This window comes from Panthera leo, chromosome B1 (assembly GCF_018350215.1).
Source record: "Panthera leo isolate Ple1 chromosome B1, P.leo_Ple1_pat1.1, whole genome shotgun sequence".
In the NCBI taxonomy this organism is placed as follows: Eukaryota; Metazoa; Chordata; class Mammalia; order Carnivora; family Felidae; genus Panthera; species Panthera leo.
In genome coordinates, this window is record NC_056682.1 from 48,554,828 (window position 1) to 48,582,465 (window position 27,638).

Consider the following 27,638-nt stretch of genomic DNA (forward strand, 5'->3'; position numbering starts at 1 on the left):
GGCCAAGGAAGCAACAGGAAGCAGCTCCCAGGGGCACCCGCGTGGCTCAGTTGGTGAAGCATCCAGCTCTTGGTTTCGGCTCAAGTCATGATCTCATGGCTGGTGAGTTCGAGCACGGCGTTGGGCTCCATGCTGAGTGTGGAGCCTGCTTGGGATTCTTTCTCTTCCTCTCTCTCTGCCCCCCTCCCACTCACCTTCTCTCCCCCAAATAAATAACCACAATGAGGTAACACTTCACCCCCATTAGGATGGCTAAGACAATAACAAGTGTTGACAAGGATATGGAGCAACCAGAACCTTTGTGCACCTCTAATAATATAAAATGGTGCAGCTACATTGAAAAATAGCCTAGGGGCACCTGGGTGGCTCAGTCGATTAAGCGTCTGTCTTCGGCTCAGGTCGTGATCTCACAGTTGGTGGATTTGAGCCCTGCGTTGGGCTCTGTGCCGAGAGCTCAGAGCCTAGAGCCTGGAGCCTGCTTCTGATTCTGTGTCTCCCTCTCTCTCTGCCCCTCCCCTGCTCACATTCTGTCTCTCAAAAATAAATAAACATAAAAAAAAAAAATAGCCTAGCAGTTTCCCAAAGGGTTAAACAGAGTTCATGTATGATCCATCAAAGAGAACAGAAAACCTACATCCACACAAAAACTTGTACAACCCATGTACAAGGCATGTTCACAGCAGCATTCTTTGTAATGGCAACAGATGAAAACGATCTGAATGTCCACTACCTGAAGAATAGATAAAATGCAGTATATCCACACAACAGAATGTGACTTGATCATGAAAGGGAACAAAGTCAAATACATGCTACAATATGGATGAACTTTTGCTTCCAAGGACACAAAAGGACAATGTCAAAAGAAAAAGTGGGTTTTAGCTCAAATATCATTTTTATTTTTTTAAAAAAGAGGCCTAGGCTATCCAAATTGCACTCTTTAAAAAACCCCTTTCACTATCTACGTTGGAAATAAAAAAACATTTTTAAAAGTTTATTATAACTTAAAATAATTTCAGGTCAAGATTTTTGCAGATTCTATTTGATGGGCTAAACACCAAGAGAATGCACACTGGTCTCAGGTGCTGGTCACCAAAGTGCCTTGAGCGTCAATGAGCCCAAGTGCCTTCCTGCCTGCACACGCCAGTCAGCCAACATTCCAACCCAGCCCCCTTCACCCAGTGGCATTTCCTACCACATCCCTCCCCATGGCCCCTACCGATTGTACACATCACGTTGACAATGCTTCAGTTCTGAGTCATCATTTCTGTTTTAAAAGCCCATTTCTGTGAGGCGGGGGCACAGGGGGAAGAAAGAACTCGAGTCCTCGGTCGGGAACGTGCCCCCTGATTAGACCACCACCCCCATGGGACAGTATTTCCTCCTACCACGCCGTTTCCTGGGACAGGGCAAGCAGACAATCAACATTTATCTGCAGGCATGAGCAAGGAAGAAGATGGAGGTGCAAGTTTGTAGGCACGACAGGAATTGAAAGGGGGCAGAAGCAATCAGGCTGACAACATGAAAGGCGACAGGGTGTAAGACAAGCAGCTGAGGCCAGGGAGGGCAGCAAAGGCCAAGCGAGGCCATCTCCTGCCCTTCTCACCCCAGACCTGAATGAAAGGGGTCCCTCATTACTTTATGAGGACGAATCAGAGCTGTTTCTTCCACAGCAATCACAGGACATAATTTCCCAGTCCTCCTATCTCATCCCCAGATGAGGAAACTGAAGCCCAGAGAAGGAACGGGTCTAAACTGTGCTTTTTAAAATGTGGGTTTTTTTTCCATTTGCATTGTATAAGTCACCTTTTAAGGCTAAAATGTAAAAAAAAAAAAAAAAAAAAAAAAGTTTTTTAAGTGAAATAGTCCAAGAAGTGCAAATAGATAAATCAGAGTTAATCTGATGGGCAGCCTTGCCTATTCCCCGGGGACCACAGGGGATCCTGGGGAGCAGTTTTAAAATACTGGTATAAAGTGATAGACAAGTTGAGCCCAGGTCCTGCCCCAAAGCCACAGCAGCAGCCCTGTATAAACTATATTTTCTTATTTTCTGTATTCTTGAGGCTCTGGCATCTGGGGCCTCACAGGCCTGGGGAACCTGTTCCTCCCAGGAGAAAGCAATCAACTCTCCGGTGAGCACGCCCTTCATATGCAAACCAACCCATCCTGAGCTACACCCCCAACCACTTCTTTTACCTGGCTCTCACACTGGGGGCCAAGGTTCCTCTCTGGATCATCCCTGACAACTGGGGACAGCCCCTATGTCCCAGAGCCTGCCAAAATGATTCAAACTAGAAGATCTCAAACCCGTCTACCCAGAGCCCTGCCCCACCTGTTCCTATCACCGAAACCACAATAAAGTCTCCAACCTGTGCTTCCTCAACTCCCCCTGCCTCCTCACAGACCCTGATGCTTCCCCTGACGCTGCCCTGTGTGGCTACTCCCAAAGGTGCGGTGGGGCCCTTGTCTTGGGAGCTGTAAATAACAAACTCTTTTCAACTGCGGCCCTCTCCAGGTCCACTGGCCTCGCCATACCTGGATAATAAAACCTACGTTTTAAAACAGGCCCATTCTAGGGGCGCCTGGGTGGCTCAGTCGGTTAAGCGTTTGACTTCAGCTCAGGTCATGATCTTGCGGGTTCGGTGCGTGGGTTTGGGCCCGCCCTGCGTCCGGCTCTGTGCGGACAGCTCAGAGCCTGGAGCCGGCTTGGATTCTGTGTCTCCCTCTCTCTCTGCCCCTCCCCCGCTCACGCTCTGTCTCAAAAATAAACATTAAAAAAAATTTTTTTTAAAAACAGGCCCATTCTAGAAGCAAATGTCATCCCCAGAAATCCTGGCATTAGGGTTTAGAAAATTCACATCCTGAAGGTGCCATGGCTCTGGGGAGTGAGGGGTCTCCTGGATGACTTTTAACCGTGGGCAGAGAAGGGACCAGAAATGAAGGAGAAGGTCTGGGGCCTGGAGCCATAGGAAAAGGACAAGACAGGTCAGCAGGAAGATGCTGGCAGAGGCAGTCGGTTCAGAGGTACTGAGGTGAACGTGGACTGAGGAAGGGCAGAAAGACAGCAGGACCACGGACCCGGTCCCAGGCGGCATCCATCTGGCTCAGGGCCAACCTCAGCCATCCAGCTCCTCCTTGACAGTGATCCGCAGGGGGCAGATGCGCAGAGGCTCGGCAGGCCCGTCCCGCCGCATGCCCCCCAGGTAGAAGTAGGGCCGCACCTCCCCGAAGCGGGCGTGGAAGGTGTAGAGGTGGCAGTGGCTCTCCGCGTCGTAGAAAGACAGCTCGCCCTCCTCACACTCCAGCTCTACGCGCAGGCGGCGGGGGATGGCCGGGACCAGGGCTGACGTGGCCGGGTCCGAGGTCACGCAGTGGTCTCCCTCCACGCCCTGCGTGCGGCACACGTACCAGAAGCCCGAGCGGGTGTCGTGGTAGCAGCTGTGCGAGTGGCCTTCGGCGCCGGCGTCCTGCTGCAGCCGCATCACACCCACCCGCCAGCTGGGCAGCCCCCCCAGGTCCACCTCCCAGGTGTGGGAGCCCTGCGAGAAGACGCGGGAGCCCAGCAGGCACGGCGCTGAGGAGAAGCGCTCCGGGTTCTCCACCTGCACGCGGTAGCCGTGGTTGGTGACGCTGGTGAGGTCATTGGACACCGAGAGCCAGCCGGCCGCGGTATTGGGATCGAAGCTGAAAGGCACTGAGAACAGAGGGGGACAGCGGGGGCGAATCAGCAAACCTTAGGTGCTGCCTGCCTGCCACGCCAGCTGATGCCTCCATCCCCCCAAAGTGACCCGCTGTGTCCCAACTGGCCCCAGGGCGTGGAGGGAGCTGTCCAGGGCTGAGGGGCAGGGTTATGGGCTGAACTGTACCCCACCGAAAAAGATGGGGATGTCTTAACCGCCAGTATTTCAGAAGGCATCCTTATTTGGGAGTGGGGTCATGGCAGATGTGACTGAGATGACATCAGACAGGAGCCGAGTGGGACCTTAACCCAACATGACTGTTGTTCTTGCCAAAGAAAGGAGAAGGGACACAGACACAGGAGGGGACAAGGCCAGGTGATGACAAGGGCCGGGATCCAAGGGCTACAGCTGCCAGCCGAGGATTGCTGGCCAACACCGGAAGCCAGCGAGAGGCAAGGAAGACCCTCCCTATAGGTTTCAGAGGGAGTACGGCCCTGCCGACACCAGCACTCTGGACTTCTGGCCCCTGGAACTGCGAGAGCAAGTAAATCTGTCATTTTACGGCACCCAGTGTGCAGTCCTTTGTTAGAGCAGCCACAGGAAACCAACAGGAGCAGGGGCCCCGGGTGCTCACAAAACTCCATGACGATTTGGAGAAGCACGTAACATCCCTCTGGGTTACATTTCTCCCTACAAAATCATGTCTTAGCTTGGGTTGCTACACAAAAATACCCCGGGCTGCGTGGCTTCAACAACCAAAATGTCCCTCTCATGGTTCTGGAGACTGAAGTCTAAGGCTGGGCTGTAGTGTGGTTCGGTTTGGGTGAGGCCCTCCCTCCTCGTGGCTCACAGACGGCTGCCTCTTGAGAGGAAGCCGGCCCTCTGGTGCCTCTCCTTGTAAGGGCACTAACCCCATCCTGGGGCTCTATGCTCATGACCTCATGTAACCCAAATCACCTCCCAAAGGCCGCACCTCAGATGCCATCACATTGGAGGTTGGGGCTTCAACCTACGAATGTAAGGGGACACAAACACTCAGTCTGTAGCGCCCAACACAGTGACTCGCATGGCCTGGTGTCACCTTGGAAAGGCGATCCTGAAAGGAGGAGACCTTCCATTACCTACACGGTCCAGTTCCGAACAGAGAGGGCAGCCAGCTCCTCTTTCTGCAGAGGTGGCCGAGTGTCAGGACCCAAAGACAGGAGCTCTGCCAGAGGGTTTTGAGTGGTGGGGCTGGGGGTGGAGAGGGCACCAGGCACCTGTCTGAAAGAGGCTGGAGAAGGTCCGACAGGATGGGCAGCTAAAAGAGAGGAGTGCAGCTGGCTCTGTGCCTCACGTAAAGTACCCCCCCCCCTTCCTGTAACCCTGCCCGCACCCCCACTCACCAGATTCAACGGACGTGACCATCTTCCTCCAGACGCGGTACTGCAGGGAATCCAGGTACTTGCAGACGTCGATGAGCATCCCGGGCTGGACGGGCTCTGGCTCCATGGTGCAGAAGAGGCTGGGAAGGGAGGGAAGGCCTGGTGGGCAGGGCTGGGGCCGTGCATCCTGGGCCTAACTGGGTCAGCCGGCCACGGGCAACAGGACTCATTCCCTGGCCATCCTACCCATGACAAACCTGGGCTGGGCTCTGATGGGAGACGAGCCAGTAGCCAATTAGGCTGCTCCTAGCTCTCTGCAGGATTCAATATTTGGGCTCAACCTGCCCCAGCTGGGATAAATATATATAGGAGGTTCTCAGACACAGTTCCCCTTCTTGAGGGCACAAAGCATACTTACATATCTGCTCATGGGATGTCTGAGTCAGAAGAGACCATAAGGGTCCCCTAGTCCCAATGTCTGAACGTATCATTGGCCTTCGCTTTGAACACCTTCGGTGCCGGGAAACTCCCTACTCTCCATAGCATTCTCTTTCATCTTTGTACAGCGGTGACTGGGATACAGTTCATCGCTGTGAGCCCAACAGACATCAACACAAACCAGTGTGTCCCTGAGGCTCTCAGAGGGAGGGGCTAACCAAGAAATAAGCTTAAACGTTGGGATGGCCTCCTGAGAAATACAAGCCATGTGCAAGATGACACATTCTCTCCCCACACAACGGACAGTGATTTTCCACACTCAGAAAAACAACACTTCACCAGCATAAATCGGAAGTGGAATGGCTCAAAGGAGGGCTCTGTCCACCTGGCCAGTCCCCACCACTCCCTCTGGGTCATACCCAGCTGGCTTCATTACCTGCCTGGCCCTGGAGCCACTGGCGCTGGCACCCCTGGTATTTCTGCCTGCTCTTCCCCTCCCCTCCATCAGCTTTGGCAACTTACCGGCGTTTTCGGCTTTTGTGTTTCTAAAAGAAAAAACAAACAAACGAGCAAACAAACAAAAAACAGAGCCATAAGCACAGGAAAAAAAAAAAAAAAGTAAGTTTCTGATCTCAAAAGTAGCCCTACATCCCATGTTCATGGACCAGAAGACTTCACATTGTTGAGATGGCAATGTTCCCCCAACTGATTTACAGATTCAATACAGTTCCTATCAAAATTCTAGCTGGCTTCTTTACAGACACTGACAAGCTGATCCTAAAATTCATATGGAAATTCAAGGGAACCAGAAGAGCCAAAACAATCTTGGGCAAAAACAAAGTTGGTGGCTCACACATCCCGACTCCAACACTTACTAAAAGCAAGAGTAGTGAAAACAACGTGGTACTAACATAAGGACAGACATACAGAGCTAACGGACACTGAAAGTCGAGAAGTAAACCCTCATATTTACTGTCAGTTGGTTTTCTACAAGGGTGCCAAGGCCATTCATTGGGGAAAGAATGGTCTTCGGTAAATGGTCTTCAGTGGGACAACCGGACGTCCACATGCAACAGATTGAAGACAGATTCCCACCCTGCACCACACCCAAAATTTTCTGAATTAACTCAAAACTTAAATGTGGAGCTAAGCCTATAAAACTCATGACCCTGGATTATAGTTTCTTAGATATGACTCCAAAAGGATAAACAGCAAAGAAAACACAGACCAGCCGGACTCCATCAAAAGGAAAAGCTTCTGTACTTCAAAGGAAGTTACCAAGAAAGTGAACAAATGACCCACAAAATGGGAGAAAATATTTACAAATCACATACCTGCGAAGTGTGCATAATGCCTAAAAACTGTTACAATTCAACAACAAAAAGACAAGCAACCCACTTTAAAAAATGGACAAAGGATTTGAATGTGCAGTTCCCCCAAAGATATACAAATGACCAACAAGTACGTGAAAAGATGTTCAATATCATTAGCCACTGAAGAAATGCAAATTAAAACCACAGTGAGATACCATTTTGCACCCACGGCAATGGCTATTTTAAAAAACAGTCAGGAGGTGCCTAGGTGGTTCAGTCGGTTGAGTGTCCGACTTTGATTTTGGTTCAGGTCGTGATCCCAGGGTCACGGGATTGAGCCCCACACAGGGCTCCATGCTCAGCACGGAGCCTGCTTAGGGTTCTCTTTCTCTTTCTCCCTCTCTCTCCGTTTGCCCCTCTCTCTCCCCTGCTCACGCTCTCTCTCTAAAATAAAAATTTAAAAATAATAAGACATTTTAAAAGAAAGTTAGCGTTGGCAAGCAAGTGGAGAAGTTAGCCCTCGTACACTGCTGATGGGAATATAAAATCAGTGCAGTTGCTTAGAAAGCAACCTGGCAAACGGTTAAACTTACAAGTTACCGTATGATTCAGTAAATCTATTCCTAGGCACGTACTCAAGAGAAATAAAAACATATGTCTACACAAAAACTTGCACATGAATGTTTATAGCAGTATGATTCATAATCGCTAAAAAGTGGAAGCAACCCAAATGTCCACCAATTGATGAATGGGTAAATAAATGTAGCATATCCATACAACGAGTATTATTCAGTCCTGTACTGATACATGCTGCAACAGATACAGTTTCAAAATGTGCAGAGTGAAAGAAGCTGGTCACAAAAGGCTACATGTTATGTGATTCCATTTATAGAAATCATTTATGGAAAATGTCCAGACTAGGCAAATCCTTAGAGATAGAAAGTAGATTAGCATTTGCTGAGGGCTGATGGTGGGGCGAGAGGGGGAGCATAGGAGGGTGACAGCTAAAGAGTACGGGGTTTCTGTTGGGGAGGTAAAACTAATTCTATGACTGATTATGGTGATGGCTGTATAACTCTGTGACTACAGTAAAAACCACTGAACTACACATTTTAAATGAGTGAATTATACAATATGTGAATTTTATCTCAATAAAACTGTTACATTAAAAAAGAAAAAATCAGGGCACCTGGCTGACTCAGTCAGTTAGGCATCTGACTCCTGATTTCGGCTCAGGTCACGATCTCACAGTTTTGTGGGTTCAAGCCCCGTTTTGGGGTCCATGCTGATAGCACGGAGCCTGCTTGGGATTCTCTCTCTCCCTCTCTCTCTCGTCCTTTCTCACTTGCACTCTGTCTCTCTCAAAATAAATACATAAGCTTAAAAAAAAGGGTCATAAAAGCATCCCTGAAAGCACACTGGTCACTGGGCAAGACGACACTCCCAATTTCCTAAACCGAAACAGCAAGGAATCTAACTATTAGAATCCACCAAATGATTTTATTATCAGGGGCATTTTGGAGACAGGAGACATCAGGATTCAAAGCTTTGTATGAGGCAGAGAACCCCAACAGTCCCTGGTGGGGATGTGACACCCACCCAGCTTGAATGGAAGATGTCCCTGTCCCTTCTCAATCCACTCTACAAAGAGTCCCCTTTCCAGAGGGTTCGGCTGTTCTCTAAGTGGAGGAGATACCTCACCATCCTAATCGATTTCCAAACTAGCTTTCCATTATAGAAACATCTCTATAAAGACCTAGTGACTCATGGGGGGCAGGAGGCAGGGGATGAAAGCAATAAAAAGAAAAAAAATCAACTAAATAGATATTTTTTAAAGAGAGAAAGAGGTCACCCTTTTATTTAAAAAAAAATTTTTTTTTAATGTGTATTCTTTTTGCGAGAGAGACAGAGCGTGAGTGGGGGAGGAGCAGAGAGACAGGGAGACACAGAATTCAAAGCAGGCTCCAGGCTCCGAGCTGTCAGCACAGCACAGAGCCTGACACGGAGCTCGAACTCAACAACTGTGAGATCATGACCTGAGCTGAAGTCTGACACCCAATTGCCTGAGCCAACCCTGGTGCCCCAAAGTCACCCTTTTCTTAAAACAATAGAGAATATCAAAATGTCATATTTACATTAAAAAGTTAAAATAATTGTATAACTCTAGAATATTCCATTTTGTCTTCTTTGTAAAATCCTATAACCCCTGTCTGATCATGAGAAAAACATCAGACAAACCCAGGTGGGAGAACAGGCCATCTGGCCAGAACTCCTCAGGACTGCCAAGGTCATGAAAAACAGAGAAAATAAGAAGCTGTCACAGACCAGGGGAGACTGGGAGAGGGGACAACTAAATGCACTGTGGGCCCCTGGATGGGACCCTAGAGCAGAGAGAGGATAGTAATGTAAAAAGTGGTGACTCCAAAGAAGTCTGGACATTAGTTAATTACAACGCACCCAGGTCAGCTTCCCGTGGACAAATGTGCCACAAGGTGATGTAAGGTGTCGACAATGGGACAAACGAGGAGAGGCGTATGGGGGCACTCAGGGCTATCCCTGCAACTTTTCCATACATCTAAAATTAATCCAAAATAAAAAGCTTATTTACCAAGTACTCCATTTGGAGCAGAGAGAGAAGAAAGGAAAAGAGAGCAAGAGTGAGTACAAGAGAGGAAGGGCCAGGGAGAAGGAAAGGAGACAGAGGCAGAGAGAAGTGAACTCTGATGAAAATCCTCTTGGCCTCCTGACGGTCAGAGAACTTCCTTTGAGGGCTCTGAGGGCCCAGCACCCCGAGACTATGGGAAGATGGGGTGGGCCAGGGCCGGGAGCCTGTGGCTCCCCACCGGCTCCTGAACACCTGGTCCCTGTCACTGAAGCCAGGCGGCAAGCCCCTCACCATGAGAAAGGAAACGTCATCCTCCTTCATTTCCACCTGCAGCCGCTCAATCTCATGGGCCAGAGCCTCTGTGTCCTCTGCCAGCCGCTTCATCTTCCCTTCAGCCAGACGCTGCTTCTCCCTCGCCTCCTCGGCCATGGCATCCAGGATGGCTTGCTCCTCCACTCTCAGGAACTCGCGAAGCTTGTCGAACTCCTGTCGGATTCGCCCTTCCAGCCAGGCAGCCTCCACCTGCGGCAGAGAGCAGGACGGAGCCACAGAGGGTCAGCCTCGGATGGAAGCCCTCGGCCGGCGCCTGGCCGCGTGACTCGGAGGTTTCTAGCAAAGGAGCTCTGTTTTCAAAGGAAACCATGAGCAGACCCCCCGACAGGTAAAATGCAGGTACAATTTTATCAGCACAGAGTTGTAAGTTGAAAGCACACGGCATAATGAGATTTTCTTGATAAACTGAAATCTCAAATCGAATCACTGCTTCTAGATGACGCCTATAGTCTGGATCCTCCTCAACACACACTAATCTGTATCTTGGTTAGGTGCACAACAGCAAGGGAAATACTGAATCGCAGAAATGAACTGTTGTTGTAAGAACCATTTTTTATTTTTTGAATGTATTTTTAAAATTTTTTGCATGTTAATTTATTTTTGAGAGAGAGAGAGTGCATAAACAAGGGAGGGGCAGAGAGAAAGGGAGACACAGAATCTGAAGCAGGCTCCAGGCTCTGAGCTGTCAGCACAGAGCCTGATGTGGGGCTCGAACTCACCAACCGTGAGATCATGACCTGAGCTGAAGTTGCACACTTAACCGACTGAGCCACCCAAGTGCCTTGCAAATAACAACGATGTTTAAAACTTATTTGTTGGGAATGCAAGCTGGTGCAGCCACTCTGGAAAACAGTATGGAGGTTCCCCAAAAAACTAAAAATAGAACTACCCTATGATCCAGCAATTGCACTACCAGGCATTTATCGACAGGATACAAGTGTGCTGTTTCGAAGGGACACATGCACCCCCATGTTTATAGCAGCACTATTGACAATAGCCAAAGTATGGAAAGAGCCCAAATGTCCATCGATGGATGAATGAAGAAAATGTGGTAGATATATACAATGAAGTATTACTTGGCAAAAAGAATGAAATCTTGCCATTTGCAACTACATGGATGGAACTGGAGGGTATTATGCTAAATGAAATTAGTCAGAGAAAGACAAAAATCATATGACTTCACTCATATGAGGACTTTAAGAGACTAAAACAGACGAACATAATGGAAGGGAAACAAAAATTATATAAAAACAGGCAAGGGACAAAACAGAAGAGACTCATAAATATGGAGAACAAACTGAGGGTTTCGGGAGGGGCTGTGGGAGGGGGGATGGGCTAAATGGGTAAGGGGCACTAAGGAATCTACTCCTGATATCATTGTTGCACTATATGCTAACTAATTTGGATGTAGATTTTAAAAAATAAAACAAGTTAAAAAAAATAAATAAATAAAACTTATTTGCCTTCCAATCTTAAGACTTCAAATCTGTCTGATCCAGAGGCTTCCCAACAGAGTAGGAAGTATTTACTTTAAAACCAAATCACTGGGGCGCCTGGGTGGCTCAGTCGGTTAAGCATCCGACTTCGGCTTAGGTCATGATCTCGCGGTTCGTGAGTTTGAGCCCCGCGTCGGGCTCTGTGCTGACAGCTCAGAGCCTGGAGCCTGTTTCAGATTCTGTGTCTCCCTCTCTCTCTCTGACCCTCCCCCATTCATGCTCTGTCTCTCTCTGTCTCAAAAATAAATAAACATTAAAAAAAAAATTTAAAAAAAAAAACACCAAATCATTAACGATACGCACACTCCTAATCGTAACTACAAAAAGCTTTTTAAAAGTTAAAACAAACCCATAAATGCACTCAAAGAAAAAGCAGAGAAATATTTCTCACCTTGGAATGAAAAAGACCTTTTGTACAGCAGTAAAACACTGAGAAGCCTCAAAGGAGATCGTTGAATGGATATAAAAATAAGAAGTTGTTTTTTTTTTTTTTTAAAGTAGGCTTCATGCCCAGCACAGAGCCCAACATGGGGCCTAAAGTCATTACCCTGACACCAAGACCTGAGCTGAGATCAAGAGTCAGATGCTTAACCACTGAGCCACCCAGGCGCCCTAAACATGAGAAGTTCTAAATGGCAAGAGACTACTTATAAAGTGAAGTACAAAAATAAAATTCCAAGATGACCACTGGAAAAACAACTCGAAATGTGTGTGGTAGCAATGGTAGAAATGTGTGTGTGTCACTATCTCATCTTGAGATTGAAAAGTTCAGTACATGATGAATAATATGCTCATGGCTCTGACAATATGTGACAAAATATTCACCGAAAAAGTGAAAATGACCCAGAAAAGGTAAAAGTGTTTTACTGAGAAAGAAATGACAAGTGAGGAAAAATATTTGCAACGGATAACAGACTGTTATTCTTAATATACAGAGCACTCCTATGAATCCACTAGAGAAAAGGGCAAATATTCCAAGGGAAAAAAAAAAAGCATGTGAACTGGTGTTCACAGAAGAAACACAAATGGCTTTATACTCGTGAGCCGGTGTACAAACTAACTGTCAAAGGCATGCAAACGGGAGGGTACTGCTGAAATACCAGGCCCAAAAGATGGGTTGTGCGTGGTGGGAGAGACAGTGAAATGCAGGAGGATTTCTGTCCCACAGAAAGATAAAAAAGCAGGCAGGAAAACCCTGCCAGTGCAGAGTCAAGTCTAGCTACCCTGCCGGCTGGCAATCCGGAGCCTTGAAGGGGTAAACGTCAAAGCCTTCACTTCCCTCATCAGCCTGCACAGACTGGACTCAGGGGGAAAGCATGAATCACATAGGAGTCCTGGAATCTCACACCTGGCCACGCGAGAGTTGCACAGCGCCTGGGACGGGCAGACAGGTGCTAGCACCTGGACCTACGGACATGCCCCAGGCACCTCCACTGTAGTCCCGACGAGGCCAGCCACGTGAATGGATGGGGCTGGCCACAAAGGAGCTCAAGCCACAGAGGCAGAGCTCCAGGATTCCACAGCGACCACAGGAAAAGCAACTCACTATGAGTGTTCTGACCACAGGGTGGGAGGTTCCAGTCACTTCCTGTCTGGATCGGAACAGGGTGGGAGGTTCCAGTCACTTCCTGTCTGGATCGGAAGCTCAACGTGTGTTCTGGCTCTGACGGTATGACAAAATGATTCACTGCAACAGTGAAAACACCTCTCAAATCCAGCTGGATGGTCTATAAGACGCGAGAGTTGTTGGAAGGACTTTTCTGTTGGGCACTTCACATGCATCCTCTCAAGTGAACGTTTAACAACATTCTAGTAAGACGAGGCCGCTCTCTTTTCGCAGATGAGGGAATTAGCTTGCAGGGGGTGAGGGATGTGCCTGGAGGACAAGGCTTGGGTTTGGGAGTAGGTCGGCTTTGCGGTTACTGCCCTGGCCACCCACCTTTCACGATCCTTTCTTCTACCTTATTCCACCAGCTCTGCGGCTCAGGGAAACTCCTTGGCCAGATGTTAAGGAGGCTCTTTCTCAAGCCTAGTCCCCTCCCGTGGGCACATGGGCATGGGAGGGGAGTGCCAGGCAGCCCAAGCCAGGTAGGCCTCAGCTGAGCTGTACTTAGTAGAAGTACTCACCCAGGGGGTGACAGAGCAAAGCCAGGACAACCCATCAGAAACCCGGCTGCCAATCTGCACAGGACTCAGAGGAAGAGAGGGTGCCCAGGCATAAACAATGACAGTGGGGAGAGAGGGGAGACCATTCACTCATTCAACTTACAACCCCTTATTGATCACCTATTGTGTGCCAAGAATCCTCTCAGATACTACTGCGCTTCCTTTTGTTACATTCTAATGGGAATAAATAAAAAAAAAAAAAAATAGGAAGTTAATTGCAGGTAACGTAGTGTTCCAAAGAACACAAAATGGGGACATACGAGAGCAACTAAAGGAGAAGGCTGCTTGGGTAGGGTAATCAGGGAACGATTCTCCGAAGGGACGTCTGAGCTGAGATACTAATGACAAACTGCACCTTATGGGAGATCCGGGAGGAGACAGCTCACGTGAGGGTCAGAAGGCAGGCCAATGTGGCTGGAGCCAAGCATGGGAGGAGACGAAACCGAGGAGCAGGGAAGGCCGTGAAGGCCACAGTGAGGAGTCTGGACTGTGTGATCTCAACAGTTTTAAGCAGAGGAGTGACGCAATCAACGTATTTTTCTAAAACATCAGTCAACTCCGTGGAGACGGACTGCAGAAGGGCAGAAGGGCAGAAGGCTGGGGCCCTGGTACGCGGCCAGGTGAGAAACAACGGAGATATGGCCAGGATGCTGGAAACAGAACGGCAGGTGGACATGATGTATCTTGCAGTTAGAGGAGACAGGACTGCTATGGAGTGGACCCGGGGAGTAACAGGGAAAGAGGAGGAGCTGAAGAGCCCTAGGTCATCGTTGGCTTGAGCAGCTGGGTTGGATGGTCAAGTGCAGCACGTGTTGAAGTTAGACTGAAAGCACAGTGCAGATGGCACAGGTAGTTTTTCAAGCCACTTCCGTGGCTGCTGGCGTGGCCTGTGCCCAGCTATTTAGAGAGGCCATGGCGGTGCAGCCATAATCAGCAACCTAGGACATGACCGTGCTAGACCCTCAGAGTTAGGGAAGGATGATTCTGTGTCCATACCCACAGCCAGGGTGGGCCCACCCTCACCTCTCCCCTCTCCCCTCCCCCCATATCCCAGGTGTCCCTAATCTCCCCACTCAGCCAGTGCACTCACCTGATTATGCTTGGCGATGGCCTCATAGGAGCGCCGCACAGCCCAGAAGGCCTTGGCTTTCTCCCGCAGCGCATGCTCCATGTTCCTGCACTTGGCCTACGTGAGATACAAGAAGGAGGTACATTAGGGCTGGAGGCCAGGCAGGGGGTGACACACCCCATTTACAACTGGAGTCCAACGTCAGTGTGGGCACAACTCAACCGTTTACTCAACCCAGTCTGTCCACATGCTGCAGGGCACAGCAGAAAGGGAAGTCCTATAGCCCTGACCTCCAATCCGGCATTTTTAGCATAAAGTGCTCTCAGATCCCTTCTAACCGGCCCCTTCGTTTCATACCTGGTACAGATGGGAAGACAGGGCCTGTTCCCTCGCAAGTTGGCCACAGTACAGCGTAGAAGGGCATCCCGCTCAGGCCTAAAGCTGGTCCAGGCAAGCCAAGAACCCCTGAGCTGTGTGCCAGTTCTATAGACCATGTGCTCACAGGCTCCCTTTCCCACTTTCTAAACCGGACTGGCCTGCAGTTAGAAATGAACAGATCTGATGGCAGGTTGGTCCAGTTATTCCTATAGGGCCCGATCTAAACACAGATCTCCCCACATCCCTACCTTGTGGCAATATTCTACGGGTACAGGAGCCATGTGAAATACTTTCATCACTGCTTTCAGCAAATACTTTGGTTTTAGTAGTTTTGTTTTTTTAAACTTAACCATTCTTGCTCTGATCTCCTTGGACTTCACTACCAGTTTTAGGTTGGATTCCTACCTTTTGTATTCAAGGCCTATCCATTTCTTTCCATCGTTAACCTTTTCACTTATCATTCTGAGAAAGCTTACCAGGTTTTTTTCTTTAGAAAAATAGTAACAATTCTAATGGCATTAATTATAAATGGCCAGCATTTACTATTTGCCAGGGAAGGTGCTAATTACGTTATAGATTATGTTACTTAATCATAACATTATCTCTGTTAGGTGAATAATATTATTAGCCTCATTTTAGAAATTAAAAAACAAAAACAAAAGCACACAAAAGGGAAGTGACTAGCCCAAGAGCACACAGTTAGTATATGGCAGAATAGGGATGTGAATCTAGACAGTGGTGATAGCCAGCTTCTAAGATGGCCCCTGGTGATCCCTCCCTCCTGTGAGATAGGGCAATTTGTTGCTTTAAGCTTCCAGTTTTGGGGGTGATTTGCTATGCAGCAATAGAAGATACAGATTTGTCCTCAAAAGCCTCATCCCCACCTGGACCTGATTCGGATGATGAGATTCAGGAGCTGATGCTGTAACAAGATGTTTGGGGATCTTGGGAGCGGGTGAGTATATTATGAATGTGGCAGGGGTGGGGCGACAAGAATCATTGGGGACCAGAGGGCAGATTGAAGGAGGCAGCCTCTAAAGTGGTCCCAGCAGGGGCGCCTGCGTGGCTCAGTCGGTTAAGCGTCCAACTTCAGCTCAGGTCACGATCTCTCGGTCCGTGAGTCTGAGCCCCGCGTCGGGCTCTGGGCTGATGGCTCAGAGCCTGGAGCCTGCTTCCGATTCTGTGTCTCCCTCTCTCTGTGCCTCCCCCACTTGCACTGTGTGTCTCTCTCTCTCAAAAATAAACACTTCGAATGAATGAATGAATGAAATGGTCCCAGTAATCCCCACTTCTGGCATTCATGCCATGGTGGAATCTCCTCCCTGTGGGCTGGACCTAGCAACTTGCTTCTGATCAGCAGAATGTTGCAAAAGCAAAGGGAGATCACTTCCAAGATAGGGGACCAACAGCCTGTGCATACCCCTTCTCACCCTACATTGCTTGCTCACTTTGGATGGAAGCCAGCTGCCATGTTGTGATCTAGTCTACGGGGTGGCCCATGGGGCTAGGAACTGAGGATGGCGTCCACCCAACAGCCCGACAGGACCGGAATCCTGCCAGCAACCACACGAGCGGGCAAATAAGCAAGCTTGAATGGTGACCTTGGCCTACTCGAGCCTTCAGATGAGACTGCAGCATCATGAGAGACTGAGGGCAGACACCCCCAGCTAAGTCATGCCCAGATTACAGACCCAAAGAAACCGTGAGATAACATTTTCTGTTTTAAACCACTCTTTTTGGAGGTAATTTGTTATGCAGCAATAACTGGGCAGTCTCTTACTCCATAGCCCATTCTTCTAACTGCCGTAGTCCAAAAGTGATACCTCGTTTCATTTTCTGCAGATTTTGTTTTCTTTTCTATTCATTTTGGTCATTTTTATGATCTCCTTGAGAATATATAACAAATTTTTAAAAATTATTTTCTGTAGAATAACATCTCTAAGGTGAGCCTCCCAGTAGCAAAATAAAATCAGTATGAACCTCCCACAAGACCAGTAAAATATCACCCTAATGTTTTATTTTGTGGGACAAGAGGTCTTGTCACAAAGTCACGTAATAGTTCTGTGATGTGCCAAATACGCGTGGATGACAGGTGTGAAGGAACTGCCCACACGTTACCCAGGGGTGTGCTGGTCCCAAAACAACACAGCCCAGCCCTCTGCCTTCGATTACGGGCTAAAAAAGATGGCAGGGGGCCGGGCGCAAAAGTCCCTTGTCCTTTCCCAAACTTCAACCACTATGAGAGTTCTGCTGTAATACAGCAAAGAACAACCCCAAAATGACCCTTCTCTGAGGTGTGAGTTGATGAGATCCACCAATGGTTCTATTTGTAACAAGAGTTACTACTGACATGGACTGTGCATCATGCATCAGATTAAGCACTTTATAAATATCATGCTACTTAATTCTTACATTCCTGTGAGGCAGGCACTACACTCCACTTACACAAAGGAGAAAAGAAGGCCCAGAGGAGTTGAGTAAGTTGTCAAAATTATTGAGTAAGTTGTTAAAATTTATGTGAAGCTCAAGAATGGTCAGCACTAATAGAAGGTGGCAGAAATCAGAAGGTGGTTGCCTCCGACTGGGAAGAAGAGGGCTCTCCAGGATGACAGAAATGTTCTAGTTTGTTCGGGGTGGCAAGGATAGGGTGTGGATAATTGTCAGAACTCCTCAGATTCAACATTCAAGATCTATGCATCTTGTTGTATATAAAGTCTACCTCGAAAATTTAAAAACCTATAAAATGAAAACATTTCTTGCCACTTACCGAGAGCTTTCCTCCCACAATGAAAGGAAATCCCGGCAATTTCTCCCAGGTTTAAAGAGTTGTTTTTTACCTTTCAATCTCTGTTGTTGACAACTTATTTGCTTTGGCATAAAACATATGTGTGCCTTAAATACACATACATGTGGTTAAGTACAGAAGGTTATAAAGTTATAAAGTGAACACCTCTGTAACCACACCCAGGATGTGTCCTTTCTGAATCGTATCCCCTTCTTGCTGCCACAGCAAACAAGGGTCCTTATTTGCATGTATTTCCCTGCTTCTCTTCATAGTTCTATCCACCCATGTATGCATCCTTAATCTAAACAATATACTTTAGTTTTTCCCGGTTCTGAACTTTGTATTAATGGAACCATTCTGTGTGCATTCTTTTGTGTCTTGTTTTCTTAACCTTAATGTAAGGTTTACAGGATTCAAATCTGTTACTGTATGTAAGTTTACTCATTCATTGTTGCACTGTATTCCAGGGTATGAATACACATTTACCCATTCCGTGTTCATGGACAGTTGGGTCATTGACACTCTCCAAGTAATACAAATAGCACATATCTTCCTGCATACATCACATACACACGTACACTTGTCTCTGTGCAAAATACTCCTGGAGGCAGAAACACTGGTGTGTGTATTTTCAGCTTTAGAAGATTAACGCCAAACCGTTTTCCAAAGCAGTTGTACCAGTTAATACCACACAAGCGATGTTAATGAAGTGTTCATTAACCATTGGGCATTTATTTTTTAATATCTGTTCACGTCTTTCAACCATTTTTTAACGGAGTTGCCTGCCATTTTCCGACTGGTTTGTAGGGATTTATTGTAAATGTGCAACGTCTTTCATGGGTTAGATGTGTAATAAGTATCTTCTATTGTATCGCTTGTATTTCTTAACTTCAGTATGGTCAAATGTATCGGTCTTACCCTTTAGAATTAGTTTTAAAAATACTCCCATACCCTAGGGTCACAAAGTTAATTTGCTATATTATTATCATTTTTTAAGCTTTAGGGCTTTCCTTTCTCATTTGGGTCCAACGTGGATACCTGGAGTTTATCCTGTGAATGGTATGACCTGAGAGCTCGCTTCCTCAGAACCATTATTTAAGAGTACTAGCCTGCCCCACTGATACACAGGCCACCTCTACCATACATGAAACGCAGATATGTTTCCAGTTCTCTAGTCTGTTTCCCTGGTCCACCTGTCTGTCCTCTGCCAATATCACACAGCCTTAATTTCTACAGCTGTAAAATAAACTTAGACCTAATAAATATCTCCTAAGAATGTTTTTGCAATCGTTGTCCCTTAAAGTTTTCATACGAATGTTAGAATTAGCTTGTCAAATTCCACAAAATAATCGCATTGGGATTTTGATTAGGATAGTACTGACTCTACACTCAGTTTGGAGATAACTGGCATCTGTAAATAGTGAGTCTTCTCATCTATGAATATGGTATATCCTCCATTTAGTCTTTGATGTCTCTCAATGAAATTGTTCCCCACTTCTCCCTCCCCCCCCCCACCCGGCCAGAGATCTGCATCTTTGTTACCTTTATTGTTATAAACTCAATTTTCTATACCACTGTATTTTTTATTTTATATTTGCTACTGATATACAGAAATATTTTAATCTTTTTGCAACTGGCATTCTGTCTAAACTTATTTATATTCATAATTTATCCATAGCATCTTTTTATTTCCTATGCAACAGAAATTTCTATACAGATACATGTAATCATGTCATCTACAGATCATGCTAGTGTAGTTTCCCTCTTTCCTAACCTTATACCTTTTATTTATGATTCCTGACTTATTTTATTAGCTACAATTTTCAATACAAAATTGAATAGAACTGGCCATAATGAGAAAACTTTCAGTGTTTCACCATTAAATATGGTATTAGCTCTAAGCTTTTCAGGAGTTATATTTCATCAGATTAATGAGGTTCCTTCCGTTCCTAGTTTGCTAATTTTTTTTTAAGTACTAAAGTATACTGAACTTTATCAAATGTATTTTTTTTCCGTCCATTGTCATAATCCTATTTAAGTGGCACAAAACTAGGTTGTTTTCTTCTCTGACAACTTCTGTCATTTAACTGAAATATTTAACATAACCCAATATGTTTGTCATCCAACCTACCACCTATTTCTCCCACTTGTTCAGTATTTCCTTTTCTTCCTATTTGGGGACTTACTGTGCACGTTTTATTCCACTTTTTCCCTTTCCGTGCACTCTGTGGTTCATCTAGGAAATACTGTATGTAAACAGTGAATTCAAATGAATCTAAACAATACACTTTTCACATTTGTTTTAGATATTCGGATTTTAACACCACACAACATACGTGTATCCAACTGGACTGACCATTCAGGGACCTGCATTATAGCCCAAACAGTGTGTTGAATGAGCAGAAGCTGCTGGCTTCCTAGTGGGGGCTCTGGTGTGAAGCCTGGTCGGGACTCATACGGGTCATCACTGCCCTGGATGGAGCTAAATGGCCTGTGACACATGTGGAGCATCGACCAGGCCCCAAGCCCAAAGGAGCAAATGAGCTCTGATTTTAGTTTCAAATTACAACACTCAAGGTTAGTTATAAACATGCAGAACAGGAAGCTTTTATTTACACTAAAAGGTTCAGAATGTGATTATAAGGTCTACGTCGTTGATTTTAAAAATTACAATTTGATTCTTTAAGCAGCAAGTTTCAATAATATATTTAATAATTAACTCTAAGGATTTTACAAAGTTATTTTGCCCAAATTATCCATTAACACAGGTGCTATGTGGTATAACAGAAAATGGGAAGGGTGCAGGTAAGAGAAAGAATAAATACTATTTCCCAAGATGGTCACAGCGCCCCTCAAGTACTTATCAAAGTGCTAGGGTCATGTCTGCAGCCAGGGATGTCTGCCCCAAGCCAGATTTTCTGTCCTCCGAGGCCCTATGTATGCTGCTGCATCTGACCGATTCCTGTCTGCACCGTCCAACAATCCCAACGTGGCGCTGAAAACTCAGCTCAGGTTCCCCTCACTTCCTCAGGGAGCCGCCTTGATCTCCCCAGCAGAGTTCAGGTACATCCCTTGGGCTCTCACAGCTCTCAGGTACAACCCTATGGTCCCATTTACTACCCTGGATAATCACCTCACTTTCCTGGAAAGGCTGCAGGCTTCCAGGAAAGGCCAGGTTCTCTCGCCCCACACATGGTGCTAAACAAACCTTTGCAGAAGGAATGGACGCTTGCCCTGCAAGGGTAGAAACTGTCTTGTCTCTGCATATCCCCAGGTCTCAGCACAAAGCGGATGTGCGTAACTACCTACCTGCCCAGTCAATGAGTGCATCCAACGTCCGTGGTCTTTCCACTACTCCACACTGGCTCCTGGACTGAAAGTTAGGAGACCTGATTTATAAATAGTGTCTTTGTCACTAACCACTGGCGAGAACTTTGGCAAAGCTCTCTCACTGGCCGTCAGGCTCCATACCTTAGAGGGGCACCTGGGTGGCTCAGTCGGTTAAGCATCCAACTCTTAATTTCGGCTCAGGTCATGATCCTGTGGCCGTGAGACTGAGCCCCATGTTGGGCTCAGTGCTGGGTGTGGAGCCTGCTTAGGATTCTCTCTCTCCCTTTCTCTCTGCCCCTCCCCTCTCTCTCTCTCAAAAAAAATTTTTTTAATTAAGAAATAAGGCATGTCTCTGAAATTTCACTGTAAAAATGAAGAACAGTTCTTGGTCCATGTTTACCCAGCCCATTACCAGTGTCCTGGCATCTGCCTCTGGTTCCTGTTACTTTCCCTATTTCAAATGTTTGTTTCCAGGCAGACTGACACAGCAGCTAAGAGCTCTGGCACCCTGCCACCCAAGTTCAAATCCCAGCTCCCCCATTAGGAGCATTCATTTTCTTCTCTCTGCCCCACGGTTTTCTCATGTGGGTAAGAGGAATGAGACTGCCTAGCTCACAGGATTGCTGTGAGGTTCCCACTAGTCAATCCATGTAAAGTACTTAAAAGAGCACACCAGGCATGTGTTAACTCTCACTACTAAGTGCCACTTAGCACCAGGTGACTTAACTCTCCTTCCGGGTTATTTCCCAGGCCTCTTAAATGCATAGGATAAATGCATCCAAGACAACTCGATCTCGTCCAGATCCTTTTCCTATCCAACTCCAACCCAGTCTCCCATTTTTCCTTTCCCCTCGGTGTGCTTATGAAGATTTAGCCAGACTAACTGTAAGAAGGTAATCCCAGAAGGGGAACAGACTGGGGCTGGTGCAGAAGAAGCTGGAGGGCAGAGAATGGCTCTCAAGTCAGTCCCATGTGACGCATAAGAAAGTGATCTGGACAAGGCAGTTCGAGGCCTGGGACTTGGTGGGGGTTCTGCAAGGCAGAGTAAACACTGGACTGGGACTCAGGAAATCTGAGTTCTAATCCTGCGTGTACCCTTTTCATTCCCTGCGACTGTCACGAATTGCTGTATCTCTCCAAGTTTGTTTTCTCACTAGTAAAATGGAATCATCTCCTCACAGTGCCCTATGACTCCGAGTCTGTATATTTGGGGATCTGCAAGTTTTCCAGGAAGAGTTTTCAATTAGTGTTTTCATTCAATAACCTACACAAACAAACAAACCAAAACCAAAACCAAAACACCTAACTAAGGTAAACCTTTTCTGAGTCACTTTATGAACACTGCCGACACACGCTTTCAGTTCCTACAACTTCAGGACCAGTCTGTATTTGCTAACAATGTCCAAGCTATACGACTTTCATTGTCTCGGCCTAATAGGGAAAGAACAGAAATACACCTAATAGGTAAAGGATAGGCTAGATCTGATGAAGGCCAATTACATCACAGCCAAGTTTTGGTTCTTCGAAGAGGGAAACTGAGGCTGGCAAATCAAGTCATCACATAGAAAAGGGTAAAGTGGTATCACGAGTATTGCCAGACAAGCCTCAGAGCCACCGAAGGAGCAGCGCTTGAGTTTCAGCAAAATAAAGCCTTGTAATGAATATCTGAACTAGAAATGAATTGATTTTTGTTTTGTTTGTGCTTAATTTGTAAGTTTTGTGTGTCTGTTTTACTCGCTATGTGTGGAATAGGAGGAATTTACACTAGTTTAGTGTTTGTATGTAAGGAATATATTTTATTTCACAGTGTTAGAACAGTTTCTCCCCGAAGAAGAACGGGTACGTTGTTCAGGTTTGAGAAACACGTGCCAGTGGATGTCCCTTCAAGCCCCAACATGTACTTTTAGTGATCTGGTTGAAACACTTATGTCATGTGTGGGGCACCTGGGTGGCCCCATCAGTTAAGCACCCACTTCAGCTCAGGTCATGAACTCGCAGTTTGTGAGTCTGAGCCTGGCGTCGGGCTCTGTGCTGACAGCTCGGAGCCTGGAGCCTGCTTCAGATCTTCTGTCTCTCTCTCTGCCCCTCCCCGGCTCGTGCGCACTCGCTCCATCTCTCTCTCTCTCAAAAAAAATAAATAAATAAATAAATAAACATTAGAAAAAAATCAAACACTTATGCCACGTTTGGGTATCTCAGCACTTCCTTCCTTCATGCCCCACGTATGTAGGTAGGACAAAATCTCAGATCTTTAACATGCCCTTTGTGCCCCTTGCGATCTGTCCTGGACTGGATGCCCTCATTCCCCGTCCAGACGTCTCTGGGTTACTCTGCATCCCTGCCCCCTGCCCCACCACCGGGGCTTGCTGCCCCTCACTTAGCTAACTCCTCCTGAGCCTTCAGGTCTCTTGAAATCACTTCCCCAGAGACTCCTTTCCATGCCCCAGCAGACAAAAGCAGGCTGCCTTGTCACAGTGGGTCACATCCTGTACTGTCCTTCACAGGAATGTCACCCTGAAACTACAACGAGGGTGATTATATATACATATACTTTTTTAAGTTTATTTATTTATTTTTGAGAAAGATAGAGAGAGCGAGCAGGGGAGGGGCAGGGAGAGAGGGAGACAAAGAATCCTAAGCAGGCTCCTCGCGACTTGAATTCACGGACCATGAGATCATGATCTGAGCTGAAATCAAGGGTCGGACGCTCAACCGACTGAGCCACCCAGATGCCCCTAATTAGTGTGATTGTTATTCAGTTATGTCTGACTCCAAGAAGCCAAGGGCTAGGACTCCTCTGTCCTCTGCTGGACATACTGTGCCTGGCACACAGTAGGCACCCACTGATGGCAGTTCTTACCCACTCAAGCCTCTTAAACTTCTACACATAATCGGCTGCCCTCACAGCTCCTAGAACAGAGAACCGGCAGGGAAAGTCTTCCCCAGGGACCAGAGAAGTTTCTCACAAAGTCCATGACCAGAGTAGGGGCTGAACAAGGCCCCAGGTGAACTGTATATAGTACTTGCCCTGTGACTTCAGACAAGTTACTTCACCTGAGACTCAGTGTCGCTGTCTGTAAAATGGGGAGAACAGTACCTACGCGTAGCAAGTTGAATAAAGACGTCCACATCCTAAAACATAGAATTTGTGAATACATTATTTATATGACAAAAAGGACTTTGCAGGTAGGATGAAATTATGGATTTTAAGATGGACGATTATCCTGGATGGTCCAGGTGGGCCCAAGTCATCGAAGGGTCCTTTTAAAAGGAAGTTGGGGGAGTCAGTCAGAGAAGACAATGAGACAACAGAAGCAGACGTTGGAATGATGGAGAAAGGGGCCTCTAAAAGCTGGACAGGGCAAGGAAATAAATTCTGTCCTGGCCTCCAAAAGACACGTAGTGCTGCCAACACCTGGATTTCAAGACTTCTGACCTCCAGAACCATAAGAAAATACTTCTGTGCTGTGCTAAACTGCCGTGTTTGTGGCAATTTATTACAACAGCAATAGCAGACCAATATGCAACCTCATAGGGTTTTTGTGAGGATTAAATTGGTTGACATGTAAACACTCAAGAGCACCAGGCACATAGTAAGCGCTCAAAAAGCATCGGCTGGGGGCGCCTGGGTGGCTCAGTCGGTTAAGCGTCTGACTTCGGCTCAGGTCACGATCTTACCATTTGTGAATTTGAGCCCCGCATCGGGCTCTGCGCTGACAGCTCAGAGCATGGAGCCTGCTTTGGATTCTGTGTCTCCCTCTCTCTGCCCCTGCCCCACTTGTGCTCTGTCTCTCAAAGATAAACCAAAAAAATTTATAAAAAAATAATGTCGGCTGGTTCGATTACTATTTTTACCGAATTCCTCAGGTGACTGCCCAAGTGATCTTTCTAAACACACAGCTCACCACAAAGTCCCTATTTAGAAGCTTTCAGGGCTGCCCACTGCACACAACAGAAGCCCCTCAGCCTGCTCTCCCCTCTCCAGCCTTCCCATGCTGCTCCCCGCCCAGTCACCCAGCACTTCCCCTACTACAGTGCGAGTTCCACAGGGCGAGGGCTCGGTCTTACCTCTGTGGCTTCAGCACCCCTAAGGTCCCGAACACCACACAACAGGTCCTTGGGACACGGGTGCCTAACGCACGACTGAGTCCCACCCTGCGAAGGGCTGAGCACACATGGCTTGCATTCTCCTCACATCTTTCAGGACCAGACTCCCTCTGTCCTCATAGGTCACCCTAGGTGCCCATCAGTCTGACAGCATCATCCCTCTGCTTAAAACCCTCCTACTGCTCCCTAAAGTCTCTAAGATAAAGGCCAAGCCTCATGGCCTCAAGGCCTCTTCTGCGCTCCATTCTCACTCGAACCACTCTGAAATCCTCTTACTGCCTGAAGAGTTAGGCCTCCCAGCTTCTGGACCCTTATGTATGCTGCTGCCTCTGCCTGAAATACCCTCCCTCACCCCCTTCACCTGGCTAACACCTCCTCATCCCTCAGGTCTCTGCTTCAAGCTCCCTGAAGGTATGACATGTTGTTTATCTCATGTCTTGCAGTATCCCTGGGACCTAGCAGTACAAGGCATCTGCTGAATGAACAGGAAGTTGTCATTAGACCATATGTGCTTCCTGGCACCTGACTCACTAACTGTGAATCCCGGCTTAGCCCAGACCTGGGGGTTCTGCCTTAGTGCTCTTGGCCTCGACCCCTGCCCATCTTCCTGCTCTGTACCTGTGCCAGTCCCATGGTGATGAGCCATGACTTGATCCATGGTGCCCCCCCCACCTCAACCCCAGCCCCCAGAATGCCCAGTATTTACTTTAGCTGTACCAAATCAGGACCTGGCACTTGTGCCAGAAGAGTATGGGAAAAAGCATTGTTGTGGACCCTGTTAAATACGGCAACAGGCGTTACAGGGTTATCCCTCTGGCAAGTTACTGTGGTATTCAAACATGCGTTCTGTTAACATTCCCCTTTACTTGAACTCTGTCAAAATGTGCAATGGAACTGTAACCAACTTTCAATATTTCTTAAGAAAGGCATTAGGGGTGCCCCGATGGCTCAGTCTGTTAAGCATCAGACTTTTGATTTGGGCTCAGGTTATGATCTCACAGTGTGAGTTCAAGCCCCGCATTGGGCTCTGCGCTGACAGTGTGGAGCCTGCTTGGGATTCTCCCTCTCTCTCTCTCTCTGCCCATCCCTCCTTCATGCACACAAGATCTCTCTCAAAATAAATAAGCTTAAAAAAAAAAAAAAAAAAACAAAGAAAAGAAAAAAAGGCATTGAAAAGAAAACAGGGTCTGGAGACCAGCGCACCTCCTTTTCAATACATTCAGCTTCCTACCAGCTTAACCAGTGGGTCTGACCCATGTGTTAACAGCTAAGGAAATAGTGTTTCACACCCTGTGCAATTTTTAAATCAATCAGTAAAAATAAAATAACAGCCAATGCCAGAGTACAATAGACGTTTTCACAGAACTTCTGTTTCAATTGGCACATACATATGAGTGCTCTGGATCACAATGGAAAAACCATGGGCTAAAGGTCAAAAATTGTGAAAACTCCTGAGATGGCTAATCCTTACTTTCTGATCATTTCCCCTTCCTATACCAAAGTATTCTCCATGTTACTTTTGCCCTGTACATTCCTCACTTTATTTACAGCCACTGGAACTCTAGGCATTGGGGTGCGGAGTGTGATCCAGAATAAATCAGTTGGCCAGGGCCAAAAGCCTCTCCACTCCTCCTCGATACATAGGGCCAGCTCCGGGAAGTATGTGACCCACTTCGGAAGACCTTATCCCTGGCTCCCCAGGTCCTGGGCTCCCGCACCTCTAACCTGACTGCCCTAAGCTCCAAGATGCTTGGGCTTTACCCACTCCTGTGCTTCTCAAATGGGCCTGAGCCACACCCTGCTGGGGTAACTGGTGCAGGGGCTCGGCCCTTCAGAAGTGGGTGGGGCCGTCCTGAGAACAACGTGTAACCCCAGTTCCCACACTTCCTGTTTACTTTCCCTCTTCTCCCCTCGCAGGCCTCCTGGCCCGACCCCCCTGTAGGTTAGCGGAGTCCGAGGGGGCGAGGTCTGGGCACACAGCTCTGACGGGAGCCGCGGGGTCAGGGGTGCCGAGGTCCGGTCGGGACGCGGCCGCCACGTGCGCTCTCGGCCACCTCCCGCACACTGCCGCTCTTACCCGAAAGTCGTGGGCAGTGTCTTTCACTGGCTGCACGCGGTGCCCCTGGTGCCGGGAGTCGGCCTGGCACGAGCAGCACAGCAGCTCCTTGTCGTCGAGGCAGAAGAGGCTGAACTGGGCGCGGTGCAGGCGGCAGAGGCGCGGGGATCGGTGGCCCGCCCAGCGCGCGTCCTCGGACTCCTCGCGCAGCAGTTTCTCTACCAGGTTGTTGAGGGTGTGGTTAGTGCGTAGGTCGGCGAGGGCCGCGCGGTCCTTGCACACCGGGCAGGTGGGCGTCACCTGCACCTCCCAGCAGCGGGTCACGCACCCGCGGCAGAAGTTGTGGCCGCAGCGCAGAGTCACGGCATCGCGGAAGGGATCGTAGCAGACGGCACAGAGCAGCTCCTCCTTGAAGGAGCGGGAAGGCCCGGGGGACACGGCGGGGCCCAGCTCCATAGCTGTGGCCACCGGTTCCCAAGCCGGTAACTTTGACTCCCACCCCTCCCACCCACCTCGAGGAT

At 47.6% G+C, this 27,638-nt stretch overlaps 1 protein-coding gene across 1 annotated transcript; it reads right to left on the reverse strand.

The window, feature by feature from the left end:
• Positions 1 to 873: 873 nt before the first annotated feature.
• TRIM35 (tripartite motif containing 35) lies at positions 874 to 27,638 on the reverse strand. Its single transcript, XM_042934916.1, has 6 exons — positions 27,139 to 27,638; positions 14,483 to 14,578; positions 9,689 to 9,919; positions 6,002 to 6,024; positions 5,063 to 5,181; positions 874 to 3,691 (listed from the first exon to the last, which is right to left on the reverse strand). Exons 1-6 carry the CDS (start codon positions 27,571 to 27,573, stop codon positions 3,114 to 3,116), a joined length of 1,482 nt encoding a protein of 493 aa, XP_042790850.1. The 5' UTR covers positions 27,574 to 27,638; the 3' UTR covers positions 874 to 3,113.